This window comes from Triturus cristatus, chromosome 9 (assembly GCF_964204655.1).
Source record: "Triturus cristatus chromosome 9, aTriCri1.1, whole genome shotgun sequence".
NCBI lineage: Eukaryota > Metazoa > Chordata > Amphibia > Caudata > Salamandridae > Triturus > Triturus cristatus.
In genome coordinates, this window is record NC_140592.1 from 724,754,221 (window position 1) to 724,780,030 (window position 25,810).

The following is a 25,810-nucleotide window of genomic DNA, read 5'->3' on the forward strand; positions in this document are numbered from 1 at the left end:
TTTTCCTCCCGAGTGGCGAGTCCAGAATATTCAGGCTATGATAACGATGTTTCAGCCTCCGTACTGGGTCGGTGAGACTGACTCCGAGACTACTGGGCCTCATGGTCTCCTGCATCCTGCTGGTCACACGTGCCTGATGGTATATGCAGGCTCTACGGTGGGAGCTGAGGCTCTAGTGGGTGCAGCATCAGGGGAATCTCTCCGCCCTGTCCAGATCTCGGAGTTGACAGCGAAGAATTTGCAGTGGTGGCTAACGAACCACGATTGGGTCAGAGGCAGACGTCTCTTCCCTTCCCTAACCAGATCTCACAGTAGTGACAGATGGGTCACTCCTGGGATGGGGCAGCTATCTGGGAGAGGTCGAGATCAGAGAACTCTTGTCTCCAGCGGAATCCAGACTTCACATCAACCTGTTGGAGCTCCAAGCGATCCGATTGGCATTTAAAGCCTTTCTACCCTCCATATAAGGAAGGCTGATACAAGTATTCATGGACAACACAACTGCCATGTGGAAGTGTAACAAACAGGTCAGGTGGGGTTGTGGAACCCTTGTCAAGAGACCCTGCATCTCTGGACATGGCTAGAACATCAGGGCATTTTCCTGGTGGTTCAACACCTAGCAGGCTCCCTGAATGCCATGGCGGACAAACTCAGCCGTCTATGCCTAACTGATCATGAAATATATAAGTACAAAAAAAGGGCAATTATATATGCCAAATGGGACAGGGTTAAGTTATATAGATATAGATATACCTGAGGTTTCAGGGACGTTATAGTTAGGCTGGCATTTCACTCGTACAAAACCAGAGAAATTCGTCCGTTCTAGTTAGCTGAGCGAACTATAACTCGTGCCCCCGCAATGCACTGCTGATGATGTCACATATTACATCACTCATGACATCATCCAATGACTGTGTTTCTAAAACGTTTAAGTATGTTTTATATATATAAATATATATATATATATATGTCACACAGGTATTGGGCATGAAAAAAGGTCATGTGATCAAGGCCGCTTTGACGGCTGAAACGCGTAATGGCAGGCGAGGAGGAATAAATTACTCTGAATTTACTCAGAGGTCTACGTTCGTTCTTTTTCCTTGGAAACTTGTGAGCGAAGAGTGCTTATATATATATATATATATATATATATATATATATTACCTACTGGCGATAGCCAGTAGGTAGTTATAGTTAGGACCACGTTTCCATAGGAAAACCTCAACATTCTATTTTGAATAACTTTGGCGCCGGTCGACGAATCCTCGCAAATTTTTCAAAATAGGTGGGGCGCTACGCTCCGCTCCTACCCTGAAAGTCTCGGGGGGATCCGTCAAGCGGGGGCTGAGATAAAAGGGGGGTCCCAAAACGCGTTTTTCCCATGCATTTTTCCATAGGACCTTTAGAACGAGCTACAGCCCGAACGGCTGAACAGAATTACTCAAAATTTGGCAGAGAGGTAGTCCCTAGGTCAAGGAAGTGCCTTTTGTAGGTTTGGTGTAAATCTGTTCAGTAGATTCTGAGAAAATAGCCTTTAAATCAATATATATATCTGAGCCAGCTTACGGTACGCTTACCGTACGCTTACGGTAAGCGTACGGTGGCGTGCGCGAGCGCGATTCTGATTGGCTCTTAGATCTTAGTAAACATTCGAATCGGCCGAAACCAGGAAGCGGCGGCCGCCATTTTGTCTCTCGCACTGAGAGTGATTTTTAAAATATCAAGCCCAAAAACATGTAAAGGGGCTGTTTTGACAACTCCCTCCCACATAGTCATGTTGAGGGAGTCCCCAAACATCCCCCAAGTGCAAAAACGGTTTTATTTTTTTTTCGGCAATTTCGCGGGGTACGCTTACCGTACGCTTACCGTAAGCGTACGGTAAAAAAATAAAAATAAAAAAAACACTATCCACACTTACCCCACCCCCTGTGCTTTTGGTGGCCGAAGGCCACCAAATGTACAGGGCTTATGTTAAGGGCAAAAAACACTATCCACACTTACCCCACCCCCTGTGCTTTTGGTGGCCGAAGGCCACCAAATGTACAGGGCTTATTATAAGGGAAAAAAACTTAGCATTTAAAAAACCGTACTAATTCACTGAAAAAACCATAGGTTTCACACACGTTATAGTTAGGAATTAGCATTTAAAAAACCTTGCAAATTCACTGAAAAAACCATAGGTTTCACACATGTTATAGTTAGCGGAAATTTTACTGATAAAAAACCAGTGAAATTCCCCCGTTATAGTTAGCGCAGGCAACTATAACTCACGCGACTGCAATCTTCTGCTGATGACATATGTGTCTTTATGAAAAAAAAATATTTGTAATATATGTATAGCTAAAAATGTATGGAAGAAGACATGGGCAAATAAGTGTCTAAATACAGTATTAGCATCAGCAGAGGATTGCGGTCGCGTGAGTTATAGTTGCCTGCGCTAACTATAACGGGGGAATTTCACTGGTTTTTTATCAGTAAAATTTCCGCTAACTATAACATGTGTGAAACCTATGGTTTTTTCAGTGAATATATATATATATATAACACCTGATCAATAGTATTCCTTTTGGGGAGATGCTAAGGATGCGCCGAATTTGCAGTACAGAAGTCGATTTTCTTAAAGCTCAAAATGAATGCAGGGAACGCTTCAGGGAGAGAGGGTATGCAGAATCTATACTCTCTAGGGCTGTGTCTAAAATTAATAATATCACTAGAACTATGGCAGTGACACCAAAAGTAGCCCCATCAAATAACCTACGAGTCATTAACACTGAGGACACACGAATTATTTTGACCTTTAGTACACAGCACAAAGCAGTACGTAAAATCATTAACCATTGGTCATTGGTCCGGGCTGATCCAGTGTTGGGCAATTCACTATCTAGGAAACCAAAGATAGCTTTCAGAAAAGCACGCTCAATGAGCAATGTGCTCGTGAGCAGCAGCCCTGAATTGATCCAATCTAAATCATGGTTAGCGGCAAGAAAAGGGTTTTATCGCTGCAATGTATGTAAAGCATGCAGATATGGAGTGAATACAAAGACATATTCGACCCCATTCCTTCCTGAACCAGTTCCTATCTCCAAATACCTTAATTGCAAGACAGATTTTGCAGTGTATGTGCTGGAGTGCTCCTGTGGCCTGCGGTATGTTGGCAGTACCAAGCTGCAGGTTCACAAGCGGGTACTCCAGCATATGCGTGCAATAACTAACAAGGATTTGACCTACCCGGTGGCACGTCATTTTAAGGAGCACCATGCCAGTAAGCTGGAGGCTTTCAGCTACTGGGTGGCAGACTCAATCCCTACACTAAGAAGGGGTGGGAACCGGGAGGTCCTTTTAAGGAGATTAGAAACCAAATACATTCTAGAGTTGGACAGTAAGAATCCTAGAGGACTGAATGCAAGTGAGGATTTTTACACTCACTTGTAATCTGGATATTCATCACCCTTTGGGAAAAGTAACATGTTGTTTCTATCAACTCTAATAGTATGCTGCTATATCCCGGTCTCATTTAATTGCACTAATTTTAACGTGAAAGATATTCATTTTATACACTTTTTTGCACAAGGGGTTCATACTTTTTTAGAGAGAATATTTATTGGGATTTTTTTACAAATTTGTCAATGTATATTTGTTTGTAAACAGGTGTCACGGACGTGGCCCTGAGCAATAGATATGTATACTTGCACGAATTTGCACAATTTTGCACAGTCACTTTATTGCAACAGGGGGCTTCATGGCTAGGCCCACATGGGCCGTATTAAGCAAAAACATTGTTGAAAACATGCCATTTGTGTGTTTTTAAATTGTTTAAATTATAATATCGTTATTTATGTTTTTAATGAAGTAATCAGCAATTAGCGGATCTGTGATGAAATGCAGTATTTTTATTATAAATACGATGTATTTTACAAGCTATTGCTAGATGTGATGGGCATTGTTTGGTGAAGACAAACTGACAATGTATACGTTACGGAAACTTCTATGTCCATGATTTATCCCCATTTGCACATGTGACTCACTCTAAGCATATTTAAAAGGTGGATCCGTTGTGTTGCGCATCATGTGACCGAGGCCTGTAACGGGCTGAAACGCGTAATGGCGGCGGTGGTGTCTACTATATTTAAATAAATAATTTTCACCGCACCTTGGGTTTGCTTCGGTTTCTTGAGGAGAGATCTTCAGTTTATGAGACGGAGTATTGTTATATATATATATATATATATATATATATATATATATATATATATATTACCGCAGCGTCTCAGCCTTGTCAGCTACACACGGACCACAATGTTGGTGCCAATTTTTTCGTGTTTATTTCATCGATGCCGCCATTATAGATATAGATATATAATCTACTGGCAGTCACCAGTAGATAGTTATAGTTAGGACCGTGTTTCCATAGGAAATCTCAATATTCTATTTTGAATAACTTTGGCGCCGGTTGACGAATCTTCGCAAAATTTTCAAAACTAATGGGGCGCTCCGCTCAGCTCCTACCCTGAAAGTCTCGGGGGGATTCGTCAAGCGGGGGCCGAGAAAAAAGGAGGGTCCCAAAACGCGTTTTCCCCCATGCATTTTCCCATAAGACCTTTAGTCAAAGGTACAGCCCGAACGGCTGAACAGAATTACTTGAAATTTGAGAGGTAGTCCTCAGGTCAGGCATGTGCCTTTTGGATATATGGTGTCTATCTGTTCAGTAGTTCCTGAGAAAATTGCAGTTAAAAGCACATACATATCTATAGCCGTGCACCGTGCGCGCACCCTAACGTGCGCGAGCGTAATTCTGATTGATGGTTATATGTCAGTCAACATTCGAATCGGTCGAAATCAGGAAGTGTCGGCCGCCATTTAGTTTGTTTTCAGTGCGAGAGTGAAAAAGGAAGGTGGCGAACGTGAAAAGGGGGCAGGGTAGAGAGTTCCTGACCCCCTAGCCTTTGTCAGGGGGTCCCTGAAGGACCCCGAAGGCAGAAAAAACATTTAAATTTTTTTTAAAAAAAATCGCGGGGGGCTCGCACCGTGCGCACACGGTGAAAAACCATTAAAAAAATTTTTTTTTTAAATACGTACGTTTATTGTAAAATAAATATATAAAAAAAATAATACATACATGACTTAGCATTTAAAAAACCGTACAAATTCACTGAAAAAACCATAGGTTTCACACACGTTATAGTTAGGAATTAGCATTTAAAAAACCTTGCAAATTCACTTAAAAAACCATAGGTTTCACACATGTTATAGTTAGGTGGATATTTCACTCGTAAAAAACCAATGAAATTCCCCCGTTATAGTTAGTTCAGATAACTATAACTTGCGCGACCGCCACTCTATCACAAGGATGATGTCAACAGTGATGTCATGAGTGATGCCACTGACCATGTCATGAGTGATGTAATATGTGACGTCATGAGCAGGATTGCGGGCGCTCAAGTTATAGTTATCTGAACTAACTATAACGGGGGAATTTCATTGTTTTTTTATGAGTGAAATATCCACCTAACTATGACATGTGTGAAACCTATTATTTTTTAAGTGAATATATATATATATACCCAAAGCTTGAATGCGCCACACGCCGTCGTGTGTACTTCCTTTTATTTTGCAGGGTAATAGCGCGGACATCTCGCTCGTCACACCAAGTTCCATACGTGTTTCGGGCATAAACGCCCTTGTTCACCGGCTTGGTTTTCATGGAGAGAAGGCAGCAATAATTCGTATCGCACCTGTGATTAATTTATGTGTTCCGCCCTCATGGGCGTGTGCAAAGTGCATTGTGGTTATTGCAGTTCTGATATTAAAATCCTTCCTTAGGGGGTGCTGCAATTTTCTCCGTGATAATAATTTAAAATACCTCAGTGGGCTGCTATTGACTTAAAAGACAATCGCTCTGCTTTGTGCCCCCAAGCAAAACGGAACACAACGTTCCAACTGCGCCTTGTTGATCATGGCGCTAGACCTGCCTCGTTTGCAGTGGGGCGCTTTCGCGACCTGGCTTGGCCGCTATACATCCACATGAAAAGAGCACCCAAAGCTTGAATGCACCACACACCGTCATGTGTACTTCCTTTTATTTTGCAGGGTAATAGCGCGGACATCTCGCTCGTCATAGCATAATAACACCAAGTTCCATACGCGTTTAGGCATAAACGCCCTTGTTCACCGGCTTGGTTTTCATGGAGAGAAAGCAGCAATAATTTGTATCACACCTGTGATTAATTTATGTGTTCCGCCCTCATGGGCGTGTGCAAAGTGCATTGTGGTTATTGCAGTTCTGATGTTAAAATCCTTCCTTAGTGGGTGCTGCAATTTTCTCCGTGATAATAATTTAAAATACCTCAGTGGGCTGCTGTTGACTTAAAAGACAATCGCTCTGCTTTGTGCCCCCAAGCAAAACGGAACACGGTGTTCCAACTGCACCTTGTCGATCATGGCTCTGGACCTGCCTCGTTTGCAGTGGGGCGCTTTCGCGACCTGGATGGGCCGTTATACATTCATATGAAAAGAGCACCCAAAGCTTGAATGCGCCACACACCATTTTTTATACTTCGTTTTATTTTGCAGGGTAGCAGAGCGGTCACGATAACGGCGCTTTTCGAAGCTTCCTGCTGTCTGCAAGAATGATTGGGCACTGCAGCGGTTGTGGCAGAATGCAGCTACCCATTGTGGATTATTATGAATGATTTTAGGAGTTGGGCAGCGGCACCTACTAAAGGAACAAATACGCTAAGCCTAGAAATACCAGCGTGCAATGCAAGCACACGCCCATTGGGCGGGACAAGTGAACGTTATCAATGTCACCTGCATAGATGCCTTCCTTGCAAGCCATCGTTGTGAACAAGGGCGGATGGACGCCCGAAACGCATCGAATTGATGGCAAGCACTTGCTGTGCCTACCTCACTGTTGTGCGATGCGGACTTGCAGAATAAAGTATTTAACACGTAAGCGTGGGCCTCCCAAGTGTTGGGTGTCTTCATATGGAATATATATATATAGATTTCCATTTCTGTCCCCGCCGATTGGACTTTTGAACCCGTGGGTTGGTGCAGTTTGGGGAGAAGAGGAGGCGCATTCATTCAACAACAGAATAACAGGAGTATAGCAATTTACAGCATCACAGACTGTCCCGCTAAAGCCCGCATAGCCACAAGGTTTTATCAACACCCCCGCACTACCTACCTGGTTGTGCAATGCATCCTGGGACTTGCAGGCCACAAGAAACCCGCGACCTGCAACAGGTGATCCAACGTAATTGGGGTGGAGCGGTGCCAAGCCAATCAGCATGAGGCGGGACCTTCATACAGTGATGTTTTTTGAAAATGCCTCCCATACATCCCTGGCGCTGATGAAGGCTGATGGAGCCGAAATGCATTCGCCGATGTTACTGCTGAATAAATGATGTTTCCTTGGTTTCCCCAGTGCGGCCTCTGCTCTTTCTTTTGGAGGAGAATTATGGTGATTTTCAAGCGTCAGCCAGAGACGCTTTCCAGAGGTCCCTGCGCCACAAGATGTCCTTGTCTTCACTGGCTGCTGCTACGGCAGCGTTTCCTGTGTTCTCCGAGGTATTGGAGCGACTTGAATCCACCCCAGTGTTCGGAAGGAGAAGGGGTGGTGTTGAGGTATTAACCTCACGCTGGGCGAGGTGGATTTCCATTTCTGTCCCCGCCGATTGGACTTTTGAACCCGTGGGTTGGTGCAGTTTGGGGAAAAGAGGAGGCGCATTCATTCAACAACAGAATAACAGGAGTATAGCAATTTACAGCATCACAGACTGTCCCGCTAAAGCCCGCATAGCCACAAGGTTTTATCAACACCCCCGCACTACCTACCTGGTTGTGCAATGCATCCTGGGACTTGCAGGCCACAAAAGACCCGCAACCTGCAACAGGTGATCCAACGTAATTGGGGTGGAGCGGTGCCAAGCCAATCAGCATGAGGCGGGACCTTCATACAGTGATGTTTTTTTAAAATGCCTCCCATACATCCCTGGCGCTGATGAAGGCTGATGGAGCCGAAATGCATTCGCCGATGTTACTGCTGAATAAATGATGTTTCCTTGGTTTCCCCAGTGCGGCCTCTGCTCTTTCTTTTGGAGGAGAATTATGGTGATTTTCAAGCGTCAGCCAGAGACGCTTTCCAGAGGTCCCTGCACCACAAGATGTCCTTGTCTTCACTGGCTGCTGCTACGGCAGCGTTTCCTGTGTTCTCCGAGGTATTGGAGCGACTTGAATCCACCCCAGTGTTCGGAAGGAGAAGGGGCGGTGTTGAGGTATTAACCTCACGCTGGGCGAGGTGGATTTCCATTTCTGTCCCCGCCGATTGGACTTTTGAACCCGTGGGTTGGTGCAGTTTGGGGAGAAGAGGAGGCGCATTCATTCAACAACAGAATAACAGGAGTATAGCAATTTACAGCATCACAGACTGTCCCGCTAAAGCCCGCATAGCCACAAGGTTTTATCAACACCCCCGCACTACCTACCTGGTTGTGCAATGCATCCTGGGACTTGCAGGCCACAAGAAACCCGCGACCTGCAACAGGTGATCCAACGTAATTGGGGTGGAGCGGTGCCAAGCCAATCAGCATGAGGCGGGACCTTCATACAGTGATGTTTTTTGAAAATACCTCCCATACATCCCTGGCGCTGATGAAGGCTGATGGAGCCGAAATGCATTCGCCGATGTTACTGCTGAATAAATGATGTTTCCTTGGTTTCCCCAGTGCGGCCTCTGCTCTTTCTTTTGGAGGAGAATTATGGTGATTTTCAAGCGTCAGCCAGAGACGCTTTCCAGAGGTCCCTGCACCACAAGATGTCCTTGTCTTCACTGGCTGCTGCTACGGCAGCGTTTCCTGTGTTCTCCGAGGTATTGGAGCGACTTGAATCCACCCCAGTGTTCGGAAGGAGAAGGGGCGGTGTTGAGGTATTAACCTCACGCTGGGCGAGGCGCATTTCCATTTCTGTCCCCGCCGATTGGACTTTTGAACCCGTGGGTTGGTGCAGTTTGGGGAGAAGAGGAGGCGCATTCATTCAACAACAGAATAACAGGAGTATAGCAATTTACAGCATCACAGACTGTCCCGCTAAAGCCCGCATAGCCACAAGGTTTTATCAACACCCCCGCACTACCTACCTGGTTGTGCAATGCATCCTGGGACTTGCAGGCCACAAGAAACCCGCGACCTGCAACAGGTGATCCAACGTAATTGGGGTGGAGCGGTGCCAAGCCAATCAGCATGAGGCGGGACCTTCATACAGTGATGTTTTTTGAAAATGCCTCCCATACATCCCTGGCGCTGATGAAAGCTGATGGAGCCGAAATGCATTCGCCGATGTTACTGCTGAATAAATGATGTTTCCTTGGTTTCCCCAGTGCGTCCTCTGCTCTTTCTTTTGGAGGAGAATTATGGTGATTTTCAAGCGTCAGCCAGAGACGCTTTCCAGAGGTCCCTGCACCACAAGATGTCCTTGTCTTCACTGGCTGCTGCTACGGCAGCGTTTCCTGTGTTCTCCGAGGTATTGGAGCGACTTGAATCCACCCCAGTGTTCGGAAGGAGAAGGGGCGGTGTTGAGGTATTAACCTCACGCTGGGCGAGGTGGATTTCCATTTCTGTCCCCGCCGATTGGACTTTTGAACCCGTGGGTTGGTGCAGTTTGGGGAAAAGAGGAGGCGCATTCATTCAACAACAGAATAACAGGAGTATAGCAATTTACAGCATCACAGACTGTCCCGCTAAAGCCCGCATAGCCACAAGGTTTTATCAACACCCCCGCACTACCTACCTGGTTGTGCAATGCATCCTGGGACTTGCAGGCCACAAGAAACCCGCGACCTGCAACAGGTGATCCAACGTAATTGGGGTGGAGCGGTGCCAAGCCAATCAGCATGAGGCGGGACCTTCATACAGTGATGTTTTTTTAAAATGCCTCCCATACATCCCTGGCGCTGATGAAGGCTGATGGAGCCGAAATGCATTCGCCGATGTTACTGCTGAATAAATGATGTTTCCTTGGTTTCCCCAGTGCGGCCTCTGCTCTTTCTTTTGGAGGAGAATTATGGTGATTTTCAAGCGTCAGCCAGAGACGCTTTCCAGAGGTCCCTGCACCACAAGATGTCCTTGTCTTCACTGGCTGCTGCTACGGCAGCGTTTCCTGTGTTCTCCGAGGTATTGGAGCGACTTGAATCCACCCCAGTGTTCGGAAGGAGAAGGGGCGGTGTTGAGGTATTAACCTCACGCTGGGCGAGGTGGATTTCCATTTCTGTCCCCGCCGATTGGACTTTTGAACCCGTGGGTTGGTGCAGTTTGGGGAGAAGAGGAGGCGCATTCATTCAACAACAGAATAACAGGAGTATAGCAATTTACAGCATCACAGACTGTCCCGCTAAAGCCCGCATAGCCACAAGGTTTTATCAACACCCCCGCACTACCTACCTGGTTGTGCAATGCATCCTGGGACTTGCAGGCCACAAGAAACCCGCGACCTGCAACAGGTGATCCAACGTAATTGGGGTGGAGCGGTGCCAAGCCAATCAGCATGAGGCGGGACCTTCATACAGTGATGTTTTTTTAAAATGCCTCCCATACATCCCTGGCGCTGATGAAGGCTGATGGAGCCGAAATGCATTCGCCGATGTTACTGCTGAATAAATGATGTTTCCTTGGTTTCCCCAGTGCGGCCTCTGCTCTTTCTTTTGGAGGAGAATTATGGTGATTTTCAAGCGTCAGCCAGAGACGCTTTCCAGAGGTCCCTGCACCACAAGATGTCCTTGTCTTCACTGGCTGCTGCTACGGCAGCGTTTCCTGTGTTCTCCGAGGTATTGGAGCGACTTGAATCCACCCCAGTGTTCGGAAGGAGAAGGGGCGGTGTTGAGGTATTAACCTCACGCTGGGCGAGGTGGATTTCCATTTCTGTCCCCGCCGATTGGACTTTTGAACCCGTGGGTTGGTGCAGTTTGGGGAGAAGAGGAGGCGCATTCATTCAACAACAGAACAACAGGAGTATAGCAATTTACAGCATCACAGACTGTCCCGCTAAAGCCCGCATAGCCACAAGGTTTTATCAACACCCCCGCACTACCTACCTGGTTGTGCAATGCATCCTGGGACTTGCAGGCCACAAGAAACCCGCGACCTGCAACAGGTGATCCAACGTAATTGGGGTGGAGCGGTGCCAAGCCAATCAGCATGAGGCGGGACCTTCATACAGTGATGTTTTTTGAAAATGCCTCCCATACATCCCTGGCGCTGATGAAGGCTGATGGAGCCGAAATGCATTCGCCGATGTTACTGCTGAATAAATGATGTTTCCTTGGTTTCCCCAGTGCGGCCTCTGCTCTTTCTTTTGGAGGAGAATTATGGTGATTTTCAAGCGTCAGCCAGAGACGCTTTCCAGAGGTCCCTGCACCACAAGATGTCCTTGTCTTCACTGGCTGCTGCTACGGCAGCGTTTCCTGTGTTCTCCGAGGTATTGGAGCGACTTGAATCCACCCCAGTGTTCGGAAGGAGAAGGGGCGGTGTTGAGGTATTAACCTCACGCTGGGCGAGGTGGATTTCCATTTCTGTCCCTGCCGATTGGACTTTTGAACCCGTGGGTTGGTGCAGTTTGGGGAAAAGAGGAGGCGCATTCATTCAACAACAGAATAACAGGAGTATAGCAATTTACAGCATCACAGACTGTCCCGCTAAAGCCCGCATAGCCACAAGGTTTTATCAACACCCCCGCACTACCTACCTGGTTGTGCAATGCATCCTGGGACTTGCAGGCCACAAGAAACCCGCGACCTGCAACAGGTGATCCAACGTAATTGGGGTGGAGCGGTGCCAAGCCAATCAGCATGAGGCGGGACCTTCATACAGTGATGTTTTTTGAAAATGCCTCCCATACATCCCTGGCGCTGATGAAGGCTGATGGAGCCGAAATGCATTCGCCGATGTTACTGCTGAATAAATGATGTTTCCTTGGTTTCCCCAGTGCGGCCTCTGCTCTTTCTTTTGGAGGAGAATTATGGTGATTTTCAAGCGTCAGCCAGAGACGCTTTCCAGAGGTCCCTGCACCACAAGATGTCCTTGTCTTCACTGGCTGCTGCTACGGCAGCGTTTCCTGTGTTCTCCGAGGTATTGGAGCGACTTGAATCCACCCCAGTGTTCGGAAGGAGAAGGGGCGGTGTTGAGGTATTAACCTCACGCTGGGCGAGGTGGATTTCCATTTCTGTCCCCGCCGATTGGACTTTTGAACCCGTGGGTTGGTGCAGTTTGGGGAGAAGAGGAGGCGCATTCATTCAACAACAGAATAACAGGAGTATAGCAATTTACAGCATCACAGACTGTCCCGCTAAAGCCCGCATAGCCACAAGGTTTTATCAACACCCCCGCACTACCTACCTGGTTGTGCAATGCATCCTGGGACTTGCAGGCCACAAGAAACCCGCGACCTGCAACAGGTGATCCAACGTAATTGGAGTGGAGCGGTGCCAAGCCAATCAGCATGAGGAGGGACCTTCATACAGTGATGTTTTTTGAAAATGCCTCCCATACATCCCTGGCGCTGATGAAGGCTGACGGAGCCGAAATGCATTCGCCGATGTTACTGCTGAATAAATGATGTTTCCTTGGTTTCCCCAGTGCGGCCTCTGCTCTTTCTTTTGGAGGAGAATTATGGTGATATATATATATATATACATATACATATACACGCCAAGGTGTATTGAAGAATGAGTGGGTGTATGAGTGTCTGAGTGGATGATTTAGTGGTTGCGTGACTGACTGTTTAAGTGAGTGATTAAACATGTCTTAGACTGGTACAGATATTCATACAGATTAGTCACTCACCCATGCAGTCACTGTCAGTTGGTGTGCAAGTGGCTGCATGTGTTGGTGAGTAGCTACATGAGTGTCTATATGGGTTAATGATTGGTTGTCTGAATACCTGTTTGAGTGCCTGAGAGCGTCTGTGTGGGTGGGTGGGGATGTGTGACTCTGTGCATGGATGTGTGAGTGGGTGTTTCACTGGGTGCATGGGTTCATGAATGCGTCTGCGAGGGGCTGTATGGGTGGGTGAGTGTGTGTATGACTGTTGGTGAGTGAATGGATGTCTCAGTGGTTGATCTGTGTGAGTAACTACATATGTGAAAGGCAGTATATGTGAGCGTTGGAGTATATAAGTGACTATGTGAGAGTGAGTGATTTTGTGAGTGGCTGTATGGATGAGTGTGTGCTTGTGTCAGTGATTGTATAAGAGAGTAAGTATGTGTTAGTATCTGTATGAATAAGTGAGGTGGTCTGTATATAAATGTATAGGTGAGCAAATGGGAGTGTGATTGATTCTTTGCATGACTGAGGTGTGTGAGTAACTCTTATCGGTGAGTGGCAGTGTGGGAGTGTCTGTATGGGTGTATGAGTGCATATATCAGTGGCTGTATTAATGAGTGACTGTGTGTATGAGTGACAGTATGGGTTAGTGAGTGGATGTGTGTGTAGACCTATGAATCATTGACTGGGTATGTACTAACTGGTATTGGTGTGTCTATGGTTTCGAGAATGGTAGTCTGTATTTTAGAGTGGGTGTATAAAAGGTTATATTATGGTGTGTGGAGGTGCATCAGATATTAAGTGGATGATTTCTTCAGTGATGTCATTCGAGATGTCATCAGTGATGTCACTGACCATGCCATGAGTGATGTAATATGTGACGTCATCAGCAGTGCATTGCGGGGGCGTGAGTTATAGTTAGCTCAGCTAACTATAACGGCCAAATTTCTCTGGTTTTGTACGATTGAAATGTCAGCCTAACAATAACGTCCCTGAAACCTGTGGTTTTTTCATTGTAATTCTAAGGTTTCTAAAATGCTAATTTCTAACTATAACGTCCCTGAAACCTTTGTTTTTTCAGTGAATTTCTAAGGTTTTTCAAATGCTAATTTCTAACTATAACGTCCCTGAAACCTGTGCTTTTTTCAATTAATTTCAAAGGTTTTTAAAATGCTAATTTCTAACTATAATGTCCCTGAAACCTGTGTATTTTCAGTGAATATCTATGTTTTTTTTTAACTAGCAATCATGTTTGCAGAGTGGTGGAGAAAGGGGACTGGGCCTCCAACCAGCGTTCAGGAATTCCGCTGCATAGGACTTACAGGAGGTACCAGGAGGGCGTCTTGGCCCCCAAAGTTCCTCAGGAGTGAAGTGGACTTCATCCCCAACCCGTAGTGTGCCAGGAGGCGTGTTTGCAGAGTGGTGGAGAAATGGGGTGGTGGCCTACAATGACCTGTTAGCAATCCCACTGAGCTACCAAATGTGGTGTAATTCCGTTCAGCAGTTCGGGCTGTAGCTGCGACAAAAGTTTCCTATGGAAATTAACATGGAAAAAATGCGTTCCTTTTTTCTCCGCCCCCGCTTGACGAATCACCTTGAAACTTTCAAGAGAGGAGCTGACAGGAGCGCCCCATTAGTTTTGAAAATATTGCGAAGATTCGTCATACTGCACCAAAGATATTGGCAAATCAAAAAACGCTTTTCCTATGGAATCTAGGTATTAATTATAATGCACACACACATAAATATATATATATATATACATAATTTTTTTAATCGGAATCACACACTCAATAAGTGATCCCCACACTTAATGTGATTACTCATAGTGTGAAGAGAATTTCTCAAATACAACAAACATACTAATCATAAATAAGAGGTCTGACAGAGGTTTTTTTTGTTGGTATATATTCTCAACAGATCTATGCAAAAATCAGTGTACTTCTTATATACAATGTGCAGACAATGCAGTGCTAATGTGAATGTGACAATACAAAAAATATATAAACACAAGACAGGTTCATCCATTAGTTAATTATTATTTTTTAGCAATTATTGCACATTCATAATTGATCCTAATCCAAAAGTGAGCCCGGGATAAAAATGTTGACGTTTCGACCCCAGCTTATTCGAAGGGTCTCTTCAGGACCAAGTCGTTCTGGCTTAAGACCAACAAGTGGGACACTAATGTGTGTTCAACAGAATCCTTTCCAGTTCACTGTAAAACAGAGGCCCCCTGGGTCCCACCTGTATAAAGTCTCAAAGGGATCCCTTGACGAACATGATTCCCATCTTGCCGATAGAGATCGGGGGGGGGGGGGGGTTCTAACCAATAATTCACTCTATATATGCGGACATGTAAATACTCCGTCCGTAGCTAGCTCTAACAATCGAGCACCAAGTTGGGTGTAAGGAGGTTTTCACTCGCCAAACCGTTCCAACCACGTAGAGAGAACACTGTCTCCTTACTTTCATGAAAGACGTCTCCAACCGGTGGTGGCACAAGGTCTCTTTCAGCAGTGGGGAGAGCCTTGGTTAGATCTGTTCGCCTCCGTCGACAACGTCCAATATCAGCAGTTTTGCGCCCTGGAGTTTCTAAGGCGGCTCTCACTCTGTGACGCTTTTCGTCTCGAGTGGAGCTCAGGCCTACTGTATGCCTTTCTGCCCATACCACTCCTGCCCAGACTTCTCAAGTAGATCGGGAACGACCAGGTTCAAGTCATCCTTGTGGGTCTGGTCTGGACTGGGCATGGAGAGTCTGGTATCCTGAGCTACTATGCATGACCATCGATCCTCTGATCAGGCTGCCCCTTCTGGAGGATCTTCTGTCACAGCAGCAGTAGAGAGTTATTCACCTGAATCTGTCAGCTATCCGTCTTCTTGCGTGGAGATTGAGCAGTGGCAGGTAATAGCTTTCGACCTTCCTCTCGAAGTCTGCAAAGGTTTTCTGGTAGCCAGGCATGCCTCCACGAAGACGGTACACTCCTGCTTTTCGAAGCGATTTGTATCGTATTATACAGAAAAGTCTATTAACTCACTTTCTGCCTCCCTTTCTGATATTTTGCTTTTTATCCTTACCCTTGCCCAGCAGGGCTCTGCTATGGGCACTCTGAAGAATTATCTTTCTGCTCTGTCTGCCTTCTTGTGGCTGCTTGACCACCCCTCTATTTTTTAAGTCCCCTATTGTAAGTAGATTTTTGAAAGGCCTTGTACCTGTATCCACCCTTCTCCTTTTATTATGCCTCAGTGGGACCTTAATTTGGTACGCCCATTTTTGATATGAGCTGCTTTCAAGCTTCTTCACAATTGTTCCCTCCGCTGTTCACGAATAAAACAGCCTTCCTCTGGCAATTACATCTCCCTGTAGGGTGAGTTAGCCGCAGGCTTTGTCATCCAAACCTTTCTTTTTCTCGGTTTACCCTGACCAACTGTTGCTTCACACTAGGGTCTCTTTCTTGCCAAAAGTGGTCACACCATTTCATGTCGGCCAGTCTGTCACCTTGTCCTCCTTCTATGCTTCTCCACATCCTTCCAAAGAGGAGGAGTGTAGAAAAGTGGCCCTTTTTGACATGGCCACCCCCACGTTTTGCGTGGTATTTGATGCAATTTTAACTGAAGTGCACTGGGTTCCTGCTAACCAAGTCTCCAGTGCCAGTGCTCTTTCTATAAAACATGTTAACTGTGCAATTGTTCCCCAATTGGCAAGACCTTTATCTTCCCTTTAAGTCTCTAGTAAATGGTACCATAGGTACCCAGGGCATGGGTACTAAAGAGGGTCCCTAAGGGCAATACCATGTATTGTGCCACCCTAAGGGACCCACCACCAAACTCATGCAGACTGCCATTGCAGGCTGTGTGAAATGTTGCAGACAAAAGTGAAAACATGGCATGTTACACACCCTGGGTGCCATGCCCACAGACAATGCATGCAATATATGTAAGTCACTACTAGAGCAGGCCTTATAGTCCTAAAGCAGGGTACATTACATTACATGTGAGGACATATCTGCATGAGCAGATATGCCCCTGTGCTGTCTAGGTCAATTGCCAGATGGTACAAGTGAACAGGGAAGTCATCTTAAGTATATGTACTGGGCACTGGTCATTACGAGCTCCCCAGCTACAATATGGCCTCACTATAACCTATGGTGTTTGGTATCAAACACCTTGTCTTAATAAATCCCTAGTGATGCCAGTAGAAGAGTTATTAAGATATACACCGAGAGGGCACTTTGAAGGTGCTACCTGAAATCTACCAGCATCTTAATGTGCTGGCTGACTGGTATCATTCAGTCTGCCACCACAGACGCTTTTTCTGACCCCCCTGCAGGTAGAAGTCAGCGCTCTCTGAAGCCAGAAACAATGTATGCTTCCAGCAGGATGGCTAGTGAATCTACATACCAAGTCCAGGGACTTCAAAGCCCCTGCCGCCATTGAGATGCGATCCCAGCTTACCCCACACCTGTGAGATGCCACCCACTGCCCTGGGGCCCATTTGGCACAAGAGCAGGTTGGAAATTAGCTATGCTATGGGACGTGATGTACTACAAGGCCCGTAACACCCCTTAAGGTGGGCTGCCTGATGTGCCCCATGAAAGAAGGGTTCCACCATTTTGATTTTGGTAGAAATAGGAATTCTGAGAGAGGGTTATGCCCACTTTCAACAAAGTGGTCATATAGGGGGTGCAGTGACCCCAAGGGTAAATAGCCCAGTGGCAACAACTCTTCCCTCCTCTTAACAACCCTAAATTGAATATTTAGGTGGCCCCCTGATACCAAGAACTTAGATTCGTCTGACTGAAGAAAGAAGAGGACAAAAAGAGACAAAGAATCAAGGACTGTTTACTGCTGGTGGACGTTAGCATCAAATCCTGTCTGCCTACCTGCTCCTGTCCAGACAATTGCTGAAACCTGACTCGTCCTGCAGCGCTGCATCCTCCAAAAGCCTCGGAGGGCCTCCAGCACTTCAACGTGCCAGCAGCATCTCCCTTGAAGTGGAGGAGCCACTTCCCTGCGGCCTGCAGGCCCCGACCGTAACGTACGGTTCAGCATTCTGCTGTTCTTCGGGTCCAATGACGCAGAAGCCGCCCAGGAATAGGTCACAGTGCTCCTGGAGGTCAGATCCATCTCCCCACCAAGTGAGAAGATACCAGGACCAACCAGAGCCGCCTTCCACCAATACCCGGGGTACTGGACCCCGTTCAGCAACCAAAGCTTGTTTGAGTCCAGTTTGGACTCCAACGTCGCAAAGATCGAGCAGCCGACATGGGGACGTCAGCATCGCAGAGGCCAACCGAGAGTGGCCCAGCTGTCCTGTTTTGTACCCCTTTGCAGGTCTAACTGAGATCTGTGGTTGTCTTTGACGCACGGGCACCAGCTGACCAAAACCCTCTGCACCCGAGCTCCCTGACCTAGATCTATGACAGCCGAAAGTGCTCCCCTGCTCCCAGGACCCCCATGAACCGAACCCCCCATTGAAAGCTCCCGGACTTGTCCCCAAGTCCCCCTCTGCAGCCTGCTACTAGGTGGCCTCTCTCTGCTACAGTGTAGTGCGCAAGTCTACCAGCTCGTCCAGCACCTCTACACCAGGACACTCCAGGGCAGGTAAACTCGAACTGCTGGTGGTACTTTGGACCTTGGCCCCCTAGCACCTTAAGTGGACCCCTGAGAACGTTTGCAAATACTTGTATGTAGTTCTCCATAGGAAAGCATTGATGCGTAAAAAGGCATTTGAGTGAACATTTTACTTTCCTGTAAAAATTGCTTGCTGTTAGAATAAATATAAAAATACTTATTTTTCTAAATTGGTCTCGAGTTTCTTCTTGAGTGTCTCGTGCGTGTTCAACAAATGCATTAACACTACCCTCTGATAAGCCTAAACTGCTTGCCCACACTACCTCAGAAGGGAGCTTTGGGATTATTCATTTAAGCCCTGTAAGCCAATAAGGGTCATCTGAACTTTCTCCATAGTTTACCTCGTTTTGGTGCACTACATAAAAAGCCAGCTTCCTACAACAGGCAAAGCCACCGTCTGTACCCAAATAGAGCATTGCCGTTCTACCGTGACCACACACGAGAGTTCCGGGTGTACAACCAACTCTTCGTCGGGTATGTTTGGGCAAAGAAAGGTTGGGTGGGGCAGACGCACACCATCTCTCAATGGGTTGAACTCTACATCAAGATCTGCTACGCACTGGCAAATAAGCTGCCTCATGAAGGCTTAAAAGCTCATTCTACCAGAGCTACAGCTGCGACCACTGTGTTACCATGCAGACTTCCGGTCCTGAATATCTGTCTGGCAACAATGTGGGCGTCCCTGCACATGTTTAATAAACATTATGGCCTGGACAGTCAGGTCCACGCAGATGGGCACTTCGCCCGTTCGGTTTGCCGGATTTCCTCGTTTAAATTTGTCTGCAGATCCTCCTCCAAGCATGGTATAGCTTGGGTATCTATTCAAAGGTAAGGAATCTGCAGCTAGAAGTCTCTATCAGATGAGCAAGTTACTTACCTTCTGTAACGCATTATCTGGTAGAGACTAGATCTAGCCGGAGATTCCTTACCAACCCACCCATCCTCCCTGCTCTGTGGACAGATATCTAGGGTCAGGGCTGGTTTCTTTCAGGGCCCTAGTTTGGACACACCAGTGTCGGCGCACTTCATGGCTCAGTGCTTTTGGCGTGGAAAGTTGTGAAAAATTAATTAAATGACGTCAGCGTGCATGAGTGGCGCCTATATATGTACCGTGACATCACTCCGGCGCGGACGGTGCCTACTGGTGCGCAGGGGTACAGCTTGAAAAATCTTCCGGATTAAGTCTGACTCCTGGGAAATTCAAAGGTAAGGAATCTGCGGCTACATATAGTCTCTACCAGATAAGGTGTTACCGAAGGTAAGTAACCTGTACTTTAAGTAGAACGCCTCAGCAGCTCCAGTCTGATCCTTTCTTTAAACCAGTGATGCAATGTTTATAGGGTGCTCTGCAGTAATTTCCTAGGCAATATTACCACATGCAAGAATACCATTTTTCCAGGAACAAATTCACCAGATTGAGTCAGGAGAAATCTCTCCCCAAGAAAAGATCCACAATTCATGAATCACTTACATAAGTCTTTGTAGAAATACTAACTTCCAAACTGTTCTACAGTCCACTGAGACGAGACCACTTTTGCAGGTTTTCTGAGTGAGGAAACCTAGACCAGATGTAGAGTTTTTTCTGCCTCTATCCCATTGCTGTGCAATTTTCAACCTAATTCCCTTTGCCAAAAGAGTAGCTTGCTCTACTTTAGAAAATAACTTGTAATTTTCTGTTTTGTAAATATGTTTGAGGCATTTGGGGTACTGCGGATCTTACTGCAATCCATGAGCGCCATGAATCCTTAGGATGTTTGATTGCTTTTTATAAATATTCACTGACTCATAGAGGCTTACTCGTATTCGTGAGATATTTTGCATCCAGAAATTACCAACGTCCACAGTGTCTATAATTTCAGGTGCGAAATAAGCACATCTTTATTAGCGGTGACCTTAGAATGAAAGTGTAAGAGTCATTGAAGTTCATACAATTTCAGACTATTCTTAAAGTGGTGTATGAAGAAAATGTAGTGGTTGGATCAGAAACAAACTGCTTACTTAAAGTTGTTCTTCTTTCCATGTACTCAAGGCCTTATTCATCTTAAACAACTTCAGCCACATATGGAATGGGTCTGTATGGGCCTCTGTGGTTAGCATATGCATGCATCCAGCCATGTTACTTCAATTCTTGAATTTTTGGTTGGTTAAGAACCCTCATAAAAATCTCAGATTGTCAGAAGTACTTTTTAGGGATAGCCTTCTAGACAGCTTAAGCTGTCAAGTTGCAAAATGCTTCTTGTGGACTATCCCAGAAACACAAAGTGGGCTTAGAGCCCACACACTGCTTCTATTAATTGGCTTTATTAGCCCTCTTGTTTCCTAGCTTCCTGTTTGATGGCCCTCCAGCCTCTTGTGTTTGTTATACATAGCTTATTTATTATGATTAGGATTGGCTGGCTGATCTGTGTCCTTCCAATGGTTCCTTCCAGGGAACTACTTTTGCCATTTATTTTAAGCACTCCATGAGAGTGTGTGTTTTCCAGCTCTCTCCTTTGTGTGCTTTTTCCCTCCTGCCAAATACCTGTGCTACCCATACTCCATGTAGCTCTCTCACTAGTATTCTGCTGTTCCCCTCTTATTCGTTCTCTTACCTCACTCACCTTTGCTTCCCTCACTGTTCCTCCATTACTGTCCCACATTTTGCAGTCCATTTAAAAACAATGTTTTACAGCTGCAAGTTGCTGCCATGCCACTCCTCTAGCTGAAATGCACTTTAGCATAATTGTCGTTTATTTTTTTTATCATTAACCACACTAAATTGTGCCCAATTGGATGGTAATTAAAAAATAAATAAAATTACCCCAGCATCATTCAGTAGGAACGTGCGCTCAGGGTGATGCATGCGTGCACCTACCGAATGACACAGATGCTAGTAGTGCTATGAATTATACGCACCTTGAACGCATCATGATTCATTTTTTCTTTTTCTTTTTTTGCTGTACAGCTCGCCAAAAAGCAGTGGCAAAGCCAGTAGGTTCCAAAGGTGAGACCTGTTGACTTTACCAATGCTTGTTCAAAATTCTTAAATAGTGTTTCCTTTCCGGGTTATCCTGCACAAAAGCACCATCATAAATCAATTTAATAGCCGGCTATCTGAATGAATGCATCATCCGATATCTAGGCAGAAGGACTGCCCAGCATAATAATAGTCTTCTGGTGCAAAACATAACTTCTTGCCCTCAGACCAGATTCGGGGAGCACAAGCAACTGAGAAACGTACACTAATTGCTGATTAGCAAAGGAGTAGAATGAAATGGCTCGTACCTCATATACATGCCATCTCTGATTCTATGGTAGAGTCAAAAGAGGGGAAAGGAGAAAAGGGCTTTTGTCAACCAGGTCCAGCATACACGCCCAACGAACTAGATAAACAATATTGGTATGCAGTTTCTATTGATAAGAAGACCGGTTGTAAACGAGAAATGGAAGATACTGAAACACAGGAGAATAATCTCCTTATCGGATAAAGGCCCTCACACACCCAACAAGTAGGTGTCTTGCTTCATCATCGGGTCTGCTCCTACTCGGGCCGGAGCTGCAATGCCCGATCAGGCACCCGTGATGGGGCCTACTTCACGGAGATCTTTATTCCTCAGGCCGATAGGTGATGTGCAAGTAAGGGTCCTAGTGTTGTGTAAGTGAATGTGAAGTGTGTATTGAAATTTGATAGACCAATCAAAACAATTTTAATGAGGTTGGCTACTCCTCTAATTAAAAAGAAAAAATTGCGCGTATATTCACTCAATGTTGTGGGATATTACGCTTATAAATGAGGTTGATATGTTTCTTGCCTTACTATCAAGTAGATGGCAATTCCTCAGGACCTTATAGAGTACTACCTACACTTTTTGGTAGTCGTCACCTAACACTAAACAGTGATAAGTGGCCTCCCTTACAGCACCCTAAAAAGTGGTGGTACCTGTAGTTCCAAAAAATAAAAAATATATCAACCCTGTTTGGGTCAGTTGTGGGCCATAGCAGTACTGGCCGTTGTAGACACTGAATTCTAGTGTCGGTTCCCCAGGAGGAATCACGGCGTTGATCCTACCCCTCAAACGGCCGGTCCGAGTAGTCATAAACCACACTAAATTGTGCCCAAATGGATGGTAATTAAAAAATAAATAAAATTACCCCAGCATCATTCAGTAGGAACGTGCGGTCAGGGTGATGCATGCGTGCGCCTACCGAATGGCGCAGATGCTAGTAGTGCTATGAATTATACGCATCATGATACATTTTTTCTTTTTCATTTTTGCTGTACAGCTCGCCAAAAAGCAGTGGCAACGCCAGTAGGTTCCAAAAGTGAGACCTGTTGCTTTACCAATGCTTGTTCCAAATTCTTAAATAGTGTTTCCTTACCGGGTTATCCTGCACAAAAACACCATCATAAAACAAATTAATAGCCGGCTATCTGAATGAATGCATCATCCGATATCTAGGCAGAAGTACTGCCCAGCATAATAATAGTCTTCTGGTGCAAAACATAACTTCTTGCCCTCAGACCAGATTCGGGGAGCACAAGCAACTGAGAAACATTCACTAATTGCTGATTAGCAAAGGAGTAAAATGAAATGGCTCGTACCTCATATACATGCCATCTCTGATTCTATAGCATTCAAAAACGTACCAACAGGTAATATTCTTTTAGGCAATTATGTAGAGCATATACAACAAATGCAGACTGGGTTCGGAGGTTTGCAGGCAGTTGAAAGCGACCTCTGGATTCTGACATCGGCGTGAGTTGCCCCTATCCGACTCAGACTCACGCAGACGTCACAATGCAGATGACGCTTTCAACTCCCCACGAACCTCTGAACCCAATCTGGACGATGCCTTTATTAATCCAGAGTCCCCGGCCCAGACTTCCTCCTCTTGATGCCGGCCTCGGCTCGTACACATCGTCTCCCCCGCCTTGTTCCAACGTCACAAGGATACTGGACGCAAGAACCTTCAAGCCGGGTCCATATCTCTGCAAGTGGTAATCCCTTGGCACACCAGTTCAGTAGTGCCGCCCTTTTTATCCATCCACCTGGATTTCCTGCACATCATACCTTGGGTGCATCCCCGGTAGTACTATTGTTTGCCCCAGACAGCACTGATAATTCTCAATGTAACCTGGTCCTGAAGATGACTTGAATTGATTACAGGTCGAAACGCCGTCTACCTCCCAGCACAACCTTTGGTTCTCTAAATTGTTGATGACTTTTATTTTCTATTACAATTTCATTTGAACTCTTTTAGTATTGCAACCATTTAAGTGACTATATATTTTCCTTGCGCCTTTACCGCTGTTTTTCTCACCTCACTTATCACCTGCGCCATTCACTTGAGCACTACTGTGCACAAGATTCTATGGGTTACACCCACATTTAATTTAAATATTGCGGATACCATTTTATGTATCCTTTTTTTCTCATATATAGACTGCTCCTTATAAATTCAAATAACCAAGGATGTCTCCTTGTCTCTTCCTTTTCTGCATTTTATGTATATGCTCTACATAATTGTCTAAAAGAATATTACCTGTTGAGACGTTGTTGAATGCTATAACACTAGACACCCAGGTCTCAACTGGGTCTACGGGTAACCTCTTGTGGTTTGTTTCTGTATCTCTGATTCTAGCCCTCTTCCCTCCTCAAGAAGTCTAGATAAACGTTTTATATAGTTTATGTACTTTTTATGCATTCTTTCTTATCAGTGTCTTGTATCTTTCATACCAATAGAGAGAACTTTTCCTTTTCAGTTCGCTGTAGTTCACAGGAGATATCTCTTTACCAATTTCACAAAAAGCTCCAAAAAGGGGACCCAAGACCTTCCTTTTGAACTAATAGTTACTTGTTTTGTGCTCCTTTATTTGACTTCTTATCCACAGCGCCATATGATCTTGGTGTCCTTGGCCCACTCGTTTGGCATCCTGTTGCTTTAACATTTGCATCGCATACTGTGATAACAAAATGGGGGAAAGCTGAAAAGCATGTTGAGTATAGAATATAAAAATATTAGTCCTGTTGGAAGTCAGTCATCTGTGTTTTGTTTGTTTTAAATCTAAAATTCCTGTTTTGTGGTTGTATGAAATGAATCCTTTCCCTGGAAGGTAGTGCCTCACAGCTGTATACTGTTGTAATTTGTTCTGGTATGCTTTTTTGATTGGGTCAGCTCCTGCTCTTCAACATCAAAGGCAACTCCATTGCTGCTTTTTCCATAAATACTGCAGTGTTGGAAATATGCAATTCTCCTACCTGAGAACAAGTACATGCTTTGAAAAACACTGGTGTTTGAGAGTTAAATTGAGAAATTATTCCCAATTTGCCAGTACTACTGGAAAATCACAGTGTACCACACATCTCAATGTTTGTTTTTTTGCCAGTAGATTCAGTGTGAAGATCTCTGAAAACATCTTAATGTGAAATGCATAGATAAATGTACTTATTAGCATGCATGGTTCAACAGGCTTTGATATGAAGCACTTCTTTGTTTATTCCATCAGCCACTCTTACATTTTGTAGTTTTTTTCAATTATGAATATGGAGAGTAAAGAACTGATATAAAAACAACGGGAGAGAGCTACTGAAGCCCAGAAGAGGAATGTTGGGTTAATTGTATATTTGCACAGCCTGTTGCTCTCTTAGAGGACAGAGATGATTCATGGAGTGATGCCCTCAGCATTCAAGAGCTGCATGTAAACTTTTTTTTGTATTGCAGGACAAAACCCTCCTGAGCTGTACCAAGGAGGAGGAGGCAAAGTGTGACCGTACCTTTTCGCCATGTGCGGATTCCTGCGTGCTAATGACCTTTGGTGAATTCAACGAAGGAGCTGTCAAAAACAAAGTAATGTCACCTTTACATATCAGAACTTTACCGGAGAAACATAACAACATTAATAGTGAAAGCATGGAGCAATAGTAACATTATTTCAGGAAATAATCCACTTATAATAATATTACAATAGCAGTTCTGTATTTGAAAATATTTTTAAAACTCAGATTCCAATGAGAGCATGGACCCAATACACAGACGTAAAATCAAACTAATACACACAAATAAAACAGGAGTATGGTGTGATAGAGCTACATTATGGTGTCTAACCGTAAGTATCCCACTTCTGATCATTGCAAAATGTACATGAAAATGAGTTACTACAAGAAAATTTGTTGATGCCTTGGTCTCTAATTGTCAGAAGTAGTCGAGACAATCCCGGGTACAAAAGGATTTCGTATAGGTTCCTGTTGTAAGAATCAAGAGTTACTGTCCAAGAGTGTGAGACAGGACATTATATAGATCTTGGATGCCTCTTTAGTCACCGAAGTTAGGGAGGTCCAACGAAAGTAAATGTAGAATCCAAAGGTTCACCAATGTCAAATCTC

At 45.1% G+C, this 25,810-nt stretch overlaps 1 protein-coding gene across 1 annotated transcript in view; it reads left to right on the forward strand.

The window, feature by feature from the left end:
• The window catches only part of MUS81 (MUS81 structure-specific endonuclease subunit), a 306,294-nt gene that overhangs the window by 235,140 nt on the left and 45,344 nt on the right, over positions 1-25,810 (forward strand). Inside the window, exon 14 of the mRNA XM_085625914.1 lies at positions 25,149-25,274. Coding sequence (XP_085482040.1) covers positions 25,149-25,274 — 126 coding nt within the window. The remainder of the gene's footprint in view (positions 1-25,148; positions 25,275-25,810) is intronic.